Genomic DNA, 12,296 nt, shown 5'->3' on the forward strand with positions numbered 1-12,296 from the left:
TGAAAGGGGAATGTTGACAGGGTGGAGCACATTCATCTGTAGTCCCAGACTACCCACACCTCATAGAAGCTTTTATTGAAAGTTAAATCTCCTTCAGAGAGTTGGCAGCCTCTCGTTGGGATATCTATTTCAGCAGCTGTCGAGGCTGATTATATGGGGGTTGTGCCACACACTGGCAGCGATATAAACCTCCTACGGAGAGAAGGACCATTATGATGCCATTGATTGATGCATTCATCTGCATGCATGTGTACAATCTCTTGACTCAGAAGCAGCAGTTTGCACTGATGGCATGCAACATGTGAGCAGTGATACAGTTCGTCGTTGATTTATGGTGCTCACGATGGTGAAGTCACACATACTAGAATGATGCCATGCATTCCCTGCAGAACAAGATGCTTTAATGTTTACCTGACAGAACACATCTACAACAGATCGATAACGACTTGCAGGCATTATTGGAGAACTTCCCAATGAAGTCTGATACCAAGAGCCCCAATCAAAGCAATGCAAATTGATTTATTGCTTGTTCACACCCTGCTACAATGTCTTAATGGTTAAAAGGGTTCAGCAAAAGCAACGAATGTGGAGGGTACTTGGATGTTGTCAATAAAAAAGCAGAATGGGCTTGTTCCACCCACTGTTTTATAATACTAGATCCATAGAGAATCAATAACAACACATGATACCAAGAGACTATATAGTGCAATCTGGTTTATACACTTTCATTTACTATTAGATTTGTAATTACTCTGCCAAAAATTCAGACTGGTTGCAAAAAATGTATTAAGTTCACAAGTGCGAATGCAAACAAAAACTGTAGAAATCTACTGCTTTAAAATCTTTTTCAATGCTGTAATGCCTTGCTGTTTTCTTTCACTCAAAGAAAATATAAAAGAAGAAAAGGTCATGAGTAAGTGACAGCATTGAGGAATCAGACTTTGGTCCAAAAAAGGGTTATATCATGATACATAAACAAGTGGGACAAGAAAACGACAGATGACTGCAACAGACCTAATGCCAAACGGCTTGATATGCAGCTGCAGGATAGAGCCATGATCTGTTGTTTGGAGACCAATAACAGGGAAAACAAACACGCATATTTAGATAAAAATGGTCAATAAGCATCATGGAATGTGTTTTCTTTTTTTTATCTGGTGGAACAATTCATAGGTCAAAGTTAAAGATAATAGTGAGACTTGCTGTGCTTGCCTCATTGACTCCAAAAGAGCTAACGCCAGAGTCTGGCTCCTTGAATGCTGTCACTGACTCACGACCTTTCCTCCTCTCATATTGTCCTCGCCTTAACTAAAGGAAATGTTTTAAGGGACCCTGTGCAACACCCTTATGTCTCTTTGCCAAAAAGAATTGAAGCTTGAAGTGTCATAGCTAAGGAGAAAACTAAAGGTGTTTTGTGCAACCAGCCCCTGGTTTATAATCAATAGGCTCCATCCTCATTTAGGGTTAGATTTGTAATTACTTTGCTAAAAAGTCAGGCTGGTTGCATAACTGTCTTAAGTTAAGATTTTCCTTAAAGTCAGAGTTAAGGTTTCCCTTAAATAAAATTGGTTGCACAACATAACCTGAAGTCTACTCCTTAAGGTTTCTCATAATGAAGAATTTAAGGTTTTACTTCTTATCTTGTTGTCTTAATGAAACTCTTAAAGTTAGTTAAACCATTGCACAAGAGCAAAGTAGGTCCCTCAGATAAAAAGAAATTAAACCTTATCTGTCATACTTATGGAAAAAACTAGAGGTGGTTTGAGCAACTGGCCCCTGTGTTTTAATTGGGACTGTATCACCTTTTGTCGTAACATAGCCTACAGCTAAACACATCAGATTATGACTGTGGTTAAAAGTGAAGGTGAGCATTGGAATAACACATTCAATGTAAGCAATATATTTTATTGACATATCCGGAAATGTATGTAATAGACACTGAAATGTGTTATTTTTTTTTTACCTTAATGTCTTTGGAATTCAAATTAACTGAGCAACAAGAGAATCATTAATAGGACAGATCTGTTAATGATGTCTTTGAAGGGGATTTCAAACTGACACCTCAACCCTCTCATTTTCCTAATTTATTATTAAACACCTAGTTGACATTAAAAAAATAATTAAACAACGACCGGGCTCTGCTTAGTGCATATTCTTTTTGAAGGATTTTTTTTTTTTTTTTTGCCCTCAGTGTTTGAAAAACTCCCTACGCTCCCATCACCCACTGACTCGGAATACATTTCACTCCTCGCCAATGCCATTGATTTGAATATCAAACACCAATAAAAGCCACCTCTTTGAGTTTGTTTGAGCTCCGCCATGCTGTGAGAAGGAAGGTGGGCGGCACAGGGCAAAGGATCTTGGAACTATTGAGTCAAAATATTGATGGAACGGAGCCAGTCCCCGTGACGCTGCAGCCAAAGACTCATGTTAATGTTCTCCAAGTTACATCTTGGCAACACAAACATTTTTATTTATTTAGACAGAAAGCATGATGTATCCTAAATGTTCTTTTCAGAGCTGCCTTCATACTCTCAGTTTTACACAGTCACTCCAGGGAGGTGGAGGATGACCACAAGGTTCCTGGTTTTGGCCACAAATAGTTCCAAGTGGACCATGGGGGGTTAAGAGCCTTACTAAAGGGCATGTTGATGGAGGTTCAAGAGGATTGGTTATTCAGAAGTCCTCACCCAGATTCTCAGCTAGTGTTGGGAATAAGTTTCCAGCCACCTGTTACTGCTGCTTCACAGTAAATCAACAGTCAACATTATAGTACTTTGCAGAGGCTGTGCTGCTGTCAGATCTTTTGCTCAAAACTATGTCATAACTAATTATACAGTACAGCTGTTAAAGAATGATATCGATCTTAGCATATTAGCTCAGCGGGAAAAAGAAATGCAAGTGGAGAGGACAGTGAGTATCAGCTTCAAAATAGGCTATACTTTAAGTATCAAAAGTAAAAGTACTCACAGTGCAGATGGGGATTGTTGTTTTAACATTAACCTTTTTTATTGCAACCATTTTGGTTTGTCATAAAAGGAAAAATAAAAGTTTTACTAAGCGTCATACATAAACTTGAGAAAAAAATGTTTTATTTATTTATTCATTTATTATCAGTATTCTGGGAAAAGTTTTCATGATTTTTTTTTGTCTGAATTACCAAAACTATGTAAGAAAGGTCATTAAATCATTCAAATCATCATAAATTGTGAATATATTACAGCCCACACACAATGGCATTTTTAGTCCTGTGTGTCATTAATCCTGACTTCATATGGGTTGAAGCTCTGCTAGCCACTGGGCTAATTTATGCAATGGAAAATGTCATAGACAGAAGCTAATAATGTTAGCATCTTGTATTTGTGTCTAGTTATAAGACAATTTGTTGATGAACCTTGTGTTATTTAGCTGAATTTTGAGACATGCTGCTGCTGTTCGTGGTTTTATATGAATAAAAGAAAGGCCACTAAAATGCTATAGGCTTGTGCTAAGAGCAAAGGTCACCTCCTCAAAGACATAGATATGCAAATTTGGCAAACTTGTTTATATCTGTTGTCATTTTCAGTTGTAACTGTAACATATAGATATATAAAGTTGAACATGGTGGTCAGACCATTTTGTTATTTCTGTTGTGCTTATTTTATGTTGCTGTACTAAAGTCTTTGATAAACCAAATCTAGCGGCATGGAAGCTAGGCAATGTACTGCAGCTTAACATATTTCACCTAAAAAAAAATTGTATCAGTTTACGTGTGCACAATTATCTTAATAATTGCTCCGCTTTACCTTACACAGTAGCTGATGGAGGCAGCAACTCTATTGGAGTCTGATGTTTTTGATATGACGGCTTCAAATCCCTGTCAGTAAGGGCTGTCTTACAATAAGGTAAAGCGGCGAAAATGTTCTTTTTTTTTTTTTTTTTAGGTGGGCCTTTTTTTAAGGTGTCTTAAAACTAATCTATATAATACAATATAATAATATAATGAAGCTGATTTTTGTATTTGTGCTTTAAAATGTTATCATTTAGCCATGTTTAATGTGTATTTTAGTTGTGTTTTGAATCAATCTTAACAACAGTTCACAGAAACCCCACCATCGACCAGCGTTTTGGAGGTTTAACTGTAGAGGGACACACACACACACAATGGTGTAGGCAAAGTGCGAAGGCTATTACGTTGGCTCTGCATAGAGCCGACACACAACTAATCCGCCTTTAGCTTCACACATAACAGGACACCTAACTAACACACAGATAGCCTACTCTCATCCTAACAACCTGCCTTTGTATAAAGGCTGTAGGAGGCAATAAAGCTCTCAGCAATCCCTCACCCTTTTACCTGTGGCACTTTGGCAATAACTCGCTTTCTCCACGTCCACCCCCTCAAAAAACCCAGACAAAGCAGCAAATATATCATTAGCAGCTGCCCTATGGAGCTGGATATTAATTATCCTGTGTTCTCCTCGTTTGGCCACTCATTTGCACGTGTACTGTAAATGTCACCAGAGAGATAAATGGGAAAACAAAAACCCCGGCTCGTAGCCTTTATGCAGCAGAATGTCAGAGGGAGCTTGTAAGAGATGAGATATTGGTTTTGGCCTGGCATGGATTCTGGCTCAAAGGACATTCCCAGAGGCAATAAAATTTGTATGTCGTCTGTGTTTAGAAACTTATTAGCAATGAGCAACAACAAATATTTTCAGATTTGTATGCTGGCAAGAAGCAGGATAATGTACAATACATCTGTTAACAAAGACCAAATGTAATCATATATCTGATGCAGCATAATATCATTTTATCCAATTCTCCTCTAAGACGTCTGCTTGCTTTGAAAACAGCTTCCCACTGTGTAAAAAAACACCTTTATGTTTCACTCCTTTCCAGCCACATATTGTTCTGACATGCCTTTTTTTGTAGATTTATGACTGGATTGAAAAGCACTTTGGGGGGGAAAAAAAAGCTCAACTCTCACATTCTCAGTGTGGCCTTTAAGGTGCGAGGAATAAAGGAGTATTTGTATTAATCGATCACACGCCAGCCTGGTTGAAGCCTGGCCCTAATGGTTGCTTGCTGTCATTTTGCAAGCAGCTTGTAAAAAGGATTAGAGTGGCTCCGTGAAGTAAGGGCGCATGAACAGCAAAGTTCTGTGGCCGGCAAGGAAAATAAATCAATTTATCTCTGATGGTGGTGCAGTTTTGGAACATAATGCCTAACGATGATGGAGTTTGGACACTTCATACTTGTCATTGTGAAATTGGACTGCCGTGTTGCTAATGATGGTAATGTATGTTGTGCCTCGCCTCCTACAGTAATCCTTCACTCTGTCTCACTTAAATGCATCTCATTGTCTGGCATATTGCATTATGAATACCGCTGGGTGGGAAAAAAAAGGAGAATATAATTTATATATTCATTCATTTGAACAGCAAGTTAATGGAAAAACTGTATAACCATATAAATTTCCTCCTTTTGTCACAGGCGATTGTAACTTTGAGAAGCCGCTGGCAGCGTGCGGGTACAGCCAAGGCAGAGACGACGACCTTGACTGGGAGCAGGCGAATACCAGAGAGAAGTCTTCATCAGATCCGTGGATGCCCTCAGGTAAGGACAGTGACATTAGCTCGTGTAAAGTAGAAATGATGCTTCCATCCATACGGAGAAAACATCACTGCGACAGTCTGCACATTTGACCCTGTCTGCTGTGAGTAAGAAGCAGCACTGAGCAACGATTACTTTTGCATAAAATTATTGAGTATGTTAATTAGGACTCACTTTTCAGAAAAGTATTCAAGCCAGTGAGAAAAAACAGATTGTATTTAACAATTTTGACCCCCATCATGCAACACAGTATCCATTTGGAAATTGTGACATGACATGCACTATGACATCCGCCATGAATAAGAGTATTCTTGAACACGTTAATAGTACTTGGCTAAAGTGGATAAGCTATATGCATTATAAATATTCCAAACATTCAGCGTATTTGACAGAACATTTACATGACAAATCTTTGTCTGTAAGGTTTTTCCACAGAATTATATTTATTTACGAATTGGCCGCTTCAGTCTGATGATTTAGGTGTTTACAGGCATTTTTCTGATTAGGCTATAAGTCTGACTTTAATTGGAATATACTGTAAGGCTGCATGTAAACAGCTTACTGTTACAGACTAATAAATATTGATTACAGCTTATGGATATGTACTACTATTTGAGCTTGTAAGCATAAACTTTAAGTAGAGGACATCTACATTTTTCTCTAAACTTTCAACACTAGTTTCTTCTTTTGTATTATTGGATGAAGGGTTGGCTGCTGTGACTCCATCCCCTAATGTTTTCTCGAAAGCCCCAGATCTGTTCCTCAATTATTAATAATAATAATTCATTTTATTTATAGAGCGCGTTTCACAATTTTTAAAGAGACAGAAACAAAAGCTAAGTTAATTAAAGTCAGTAAAAACCGTACAGAATAAGTAAAATGACAATCAGTAAAAGCAAGACAGTTAAGTGAGAAATATCAATAAATCAGTCAAAATCAAACTAAAACAAAGCTCCTATTTACTTATATTTTACAAATCAGAACAATAAATTGTGAAGACAGTAAAACAGATAAAAAATAGCAGCACACACAACTCCAAAAGTCCTAAACAGTATATAGAGGTGCATTGTTGTGGTGAGGATCCACAAGCAAACATTACACTGGCACTCAGAGATGAATAAACCTATCCAGTGTGGGCAAAATTAACAGAAAAAACCTGTTTTAGGTACGGACGCTTCTGATGGGGTTGTGGCTGAAATGCTACAGCTGTTTCTGTTCATGTTTCTCACATTTAATTTGTTTTTGAGGACAATAAATCCCCACCAAAATAGCATTTTAAATGGTGTGCGATTTATCTTTTATATGGGTAGAGGTAAGTCCGCTAGCCACTCGGCTTATTTTTGCAATGTAAAATGTCAAAAGCTTGTGCTAATAATGTTAGCATGTTGTATATGAGGGAAAAGCATGTAGTATAACAAAATAGTTTTACTGGTGAACCTTGAGTGTTATAATTTGGTTGGTTTTGTACTTGTGTAAATGTGTTTAGGTGTGTTTTTAATCAATTGAACTTTTCAGAAACTTTACACAGGGGCATAGAAACCCCACTGACAACTAGTGTTTTGGAGGTGTTACTGCAGACACAACACCGCACACTTGCGTAGGCTCTGCACAGACCCCATGTACAAACATAAACCAGCCTTTACTTGGTGTTGTTGGAAATCCTTGATGTGCAATTAGAGCAGGCCAGATTATTATGGCATAGATTCAAATGTATCAGATTTGTCAGCTGAACATTCATTCTCTGAACTCGACTCCAGCACCGTCTAACAAAAATAGATTTCAGGATTAGTAATGCTGTCTATGCCAAATTTCTACTACTCTACCTATGTTATGTTAAAATAGTAACGTCAGACAATTTTTGCCTTTTTATAGTGACAGAAGGGAAAATGAATCATCAGCAACATTTGGTGTGTGTTATGGATTCAGAATGATGACGGCAGTTGGAAAACAATTAGATACAAATTCATGTTGTTTCTCCCAGATGATGTGAAGATCTTCAGGAGATCTGTTTTCTGGAGTGGTTTGAAAAATAGTGCATATAGCTGCAGTAAACTGCAAAAAAATCCCCTCCATGCACCTGGACCCTCTAGGTTTAGGCTGAACGTTTGCAATGTCTGGTTTTGCCCCTGATTATCAATATGAGATGTTCCTGAAATATCTTTCCACCTGAGTATCTACCACCCTGGAAATTTTGGACGGCCACATGAGCCGAGACAAAAGCGACATTTGATATCAAAATGCTCAGATCCATTTTAATTAAAGAAGTCTCTTTGTCAGCCACATATTGAAATTCATTAAAATGCTTTCCCTGCATTTTGTGTCTGTTGCACACAATTTGTCTCTTTAATGTTCCATTGATCGCCTTCCATTTGATTTGAAATGCAGAGATATCACCGCCACCAAGCAGAAGGCACCTAAGGAATTAGACTAATGGAATGATGTTTTTTTGTGTGTGTTATAACAAAGGTAGCGTTGCAAACTAATGGATATTGTTTTCCTCCCCTATCTGACGCCTAATCTCACAAAGGCTGCATCACAGATAGATTGCACCGGGCACCCCCAGTGACAGAGGGGGAATTAATTAGCAGGCCCTCACTAATTTTAAGCAGCCAGTGCCCAGACCTGTTTGTGTGTACATCAGAATGATGTGTGTTGAACCGCCCCAGAGAAATTACTTTCCATGGAGGGGGAAGTGTCTGCTTTTTCTATCGCAATTGATTAATGTCAGGACACATGGAGGCTGGGCAAAGGTTACAGCGAAATCTGGAAAAGCCTTGACCTACAAATTAACACCTCGCGCACGGTCTAAATTTAACATATCTGATTAAAATCCCATGTCTGGTTAAGAGGCGTCCCTGATTGTGCTTCCTAGTCTGAGTACTCTTCAGATGGGCTTGTTTTCTACCTGTGCGTCTTGAATTGCACGTAATTAACAGGTTGCAGCTCTTTCTCCATGTCTCAGTGTGAGCACTCAACCTGCCGTGCGAAATTGTAATCTCTCCTCTTTGACCGCATTGAAAGGGATGTGAAATGTAGTGTACTTGACGGATGAAATTGTTTTAGGGCTACTGGAGAGGGTGTTGATGGGTTGAAATGCATTTAGGTGAACACCACACTGGTGGAAAAGCTATCTCACCTCTGATTGCTGTCTCACTCTCAACCTGTACTTATGAATCCTCACAAAACGACCTTATCATACTCACAGGACAGATTGTTCCGAACAGAAGGCATGGCTACGTCAGACACTTTTGAAATTGGTTAGAGACAGTTATGGGATGTTCTTAATGTCTATATAAATGTGTGAATAAAGTGATGATTAAAATCTGGCTCAGTTTTGAGAGCAAATTGAGCCCTTCCAGATGTTAAACATCTAGCTTTCATATAAGCTCCGACACCAGTATTTCTAAGCACTTTAGACGATTCAGCACCTGATGATTTAGCACGAATGCCTAAGTTCAGTGGTAATGTAGGAGATACTTCTTAATCTTGGAACCCTATCGGTCTGACAGCGATTAAGATTTGGGGATGAGGGCCAGTATTTTGTGCTGATACAGTGTAGCCAGCAGATACCCAAGCCAAGACTTCCTCTTATCTATGGCAATGGCATTTTGGTCATTGGCATCTTGGTTTTTTTTTTTTTTGGAGCCAGAAATTTCCATATTTCGTCGAGCGGGTGGAGCTGTGGAGGACTGAGGGGTGGTTTGACTGAGAACCCGAGGAGACTATGTAAGACAACCCTTCCCCTAATTATATGTAACTTTAGGCCCTGGCAAAATATATAGGTAAATTATATGAAGTGTCATCAATGCAATTTTTAAATAGCTTTTTTAAGTCTGCCTGTGTAGAAATAAATGGAATATTGATATGATTCTTGCCTCATTAAAAAAAAAAGCTGCACTGAAAGAGCAAAAAGTAATGAAAGATGAATTTCAACAAAGGAATATTTTAATACAAGTCAATCTCATGTCCAACAAATAAAGACAGGAGAGAACAGAAGTAGTGCGACTATAAATAACACCTAAATAAGGAAGAGGTTCTAAGCATAGTTTTCTATTATGTGACTTTTTTAGTACAAACATTTAACCATCTGTGTGGCAGATGGCCACAGATTTACAAACAGAAAATCTACCTGCATTTAACCCTTGGCGAGTTTTAATTTTGGACCCTGTTGCGCCTTGGTTCACACGCGAATGATCTATACTTTGCGGACTACAAATGGACTGAAAAACAAAAAAAACAGAACACTTCCAATACCCAAGTACCATCCTGTCACCGTTTATGGGAAAGTAAGGGTGTATGGATTAGGGTGGTGTAGCATGACTTTTCCAGAGTTGTTGTTTTGTCATAGATATACAATTAATGTTCGTCTTTTTATTAACCAAAATCACAATCTTTCACTAATCATAACAGAGTGCTCTAGTTGTTTAACCCTAACCATACTCAACTATAGTTTGTAGCGATGACTAAAATCTATACAAACCATAACCATATCGTAGCTGCCATACACCAATATTGTAGAAAGGGAGAATTTTAAAATATTGGCACTGGATGGAAAATAAGATGTCCTTAAATATAATCCAGGGTTCTGCAGAATTGTCAAGATTTGATGTCTGTGGGGTTTAAACTCCAGTATGAAACCAATATTGCCAGTATGACAAAACAGACCAGATCTGAGTGCCTTAAAAGGAAAAATGCCAAGTTTACAAGTTAAACTGTTTAGATTTGAAAGCTGCACATCGTCTATTATCTGCTTGCAAAAACATGTCTCAAACGCTTTTGAAATCAATAGAAAACATCCTGAATTGAAGCACTGTGTCATTGTGGTATGTGTAGAGAGCACACTCATGAGAGGACTTGTGCAGAATTTGATGTCAGTCTGCTGAGGTCTCTCCTTCATCTTGCAAAGCTAATGCTGCAACCAAAGGCCAAACTGGCCTGATTCCATCCCAACATGTAAATAAAACTAAAAAGCAAAATGAAATGCAACGAAGAAAACAAGCCCTCTGGTCAGATGAAGAAGAGCCGAGCAGTGCCCGAAACTCTTGGTTGTTTACGACAACCCGCTCCCTACCTAATTGCTACGTCTGGACGGAGAGCAGTCTTGTTTATCCCTCCGCGCAGCCCTGATTGCATGCTTTGGCTCCTTTAGGGTGGCTCAGCCCAGTTCTGAGGCTCTGCATGTCTTGGGCACTCCCCAGTGTGTTCCCTCTCTTGAGCCAACTGGAGAACCCCCCGGCAGAACTGTCACTGTCATTCCTGCTGCTACCAACGAGCCTCATCTGTCCTGGACAATGATATTAAAAGCGTTTGAGCCAAGACGACACTCATTTAGCCTTAGAGGAAGGAGCTGGACGCACTTCTGTCAGAGTGAGATGTTGGCCTGGCCTGTATGTTATTTGGAGAGAAAATTACACGCTTGAATATGTGAAGACACATATATCAAAAATACTGATTTCTGAGTTCCCAGCCTTCTCTCTGTTGTTATGAGCTCTCCAGCATGGTGCAGCGGTCTCAGACAGGGATGGTTGAAGCTGACTCGGTCAAGGAAGTTTGCAGTGTGGTGCTGCACAGGGTGTCCAGATGCCAATAAGACAGAAGCTGTTTTTAGTGGGTCCCAGCTGGTGCAGAGGCTGCCTCCCCCTCTGATGGTGTCATGCATGTTGCCAGCAGTAGGCTGCTGCTCCCTGACTCTCCCCTGGGACTCGTTCTGGGGAATAATGGCAAGGGGAGGAGGAGAAAGAAGGTCCTCTAACTGAGATTAATTAGGGTTTTTGTATTATGCTCGGCACAATAGCAAAAGCAGCTCCGGCTAAATGACGTATTGTTGTATTCTTAATGTCTGCTCTAAAAATGTTGTGGGAGAGAAATTGAATGTTTTTGTGTCACTGTTGCACAGAGTCTTTGTTTTGATAGCACGCCCTTGGTCGATAATGACACCTAGACAATAGTGAAGGACTGGCAGAATGAGGTTCCTCATAGGGTAACGGTGATCGTCTCCCTTTCTGGTTCTTTCTTATCAGGTTCATAATGCGTTCATGCAAATGCAGCTCACTCTTGAACCCAGAAGGGTGCCTTTCTTCAGAGTGCGGCTGCTGCATATGGATAAGACAGATCAAGTCAAACTGTTCCCCTTTTTGACCATTTCAATCATAATGAATTGACAAAGACCCTCCGCCTTACCTGGACGACCAAGTGTTGTTTACGGCGCTGTATGTGCCGTTCAAATGAAGGAGGAGGAGGATAGCCACTTAAAATATGAGAGGAGAGAACACCCACTGACTGAAGGACGTCAGAAATTTAATCAGAATTTAAATCACATCAGCAAAAGATGGGATTTGCTGTTGAAGAGGGAGGGGGAATAAGCTAATTGCTTTTGAGCCATTCACAACTTTGTGTGAAAATCACACCTTGCACGGCGTTGGCAAGGTTGCGAGGTTAAGGAGAAACCCCATTATATGATTAAGGGACGAAACAGAACAGCAAATTACGACGTCTGATCAATTGGTGAATTAATTCCCGGGAATGACAAACTGCGATTTTCAATTTAGCATGTTTGCAGGGTTGAGAAGTGTACCGTGTTTGGAGCAAACAGGATTGTGTGCATTACTATAAACAGGATTATGACAGCACACTGTACTGTCATGATGGAGGACATATTTGCATAGTGTATCTTTTCCCATTAGTGTGCATGGTATGTACAA

General features: G+C 39.4%; 1 protein-coding gene across 9 annotated transcripts in view; it reads left to right on the plus strand.

Moving 5' to 3' along the window:
• Positions 1-12,296, plus strand: part of LOC121951210 (receptor-type tyrosine-protein phosphatase mu) — a 211,096-nt gene that overhangs the window by 51,886 nt on the left and 146,914 nt on the right. For all 9 annotated transcript variants that reach the window (XM_088085802.1, XM_088085798.1, XM_088085796.1 and 6 more), the window contains one exon: positions 5,476-5,598. In XM_088085802.1, coding sequence (XP_087941928.1) covers positions 5,476-5,598 — 123 coding nt within the window. The remainder of the gene's footprint in view (positions 1-5,475; positions 5,599-12,296) is intronic.

This window comes from Plectropomus leopardus, chromosome 12 (assembly GCF_026936395.1).
Source record: "Plectropomus leopardus strain MGB_pleo_1.0 chromosome 12, ASM2693639v1, whole genome shotgun sequence".
In the NCBI taxonomy this organism is placed as follows: Eukaryota; Metazoa; Chordata; class Actinopteri; order Perciformes; family Serranidae; genus Plectropomus; species Plectropomus leopardus.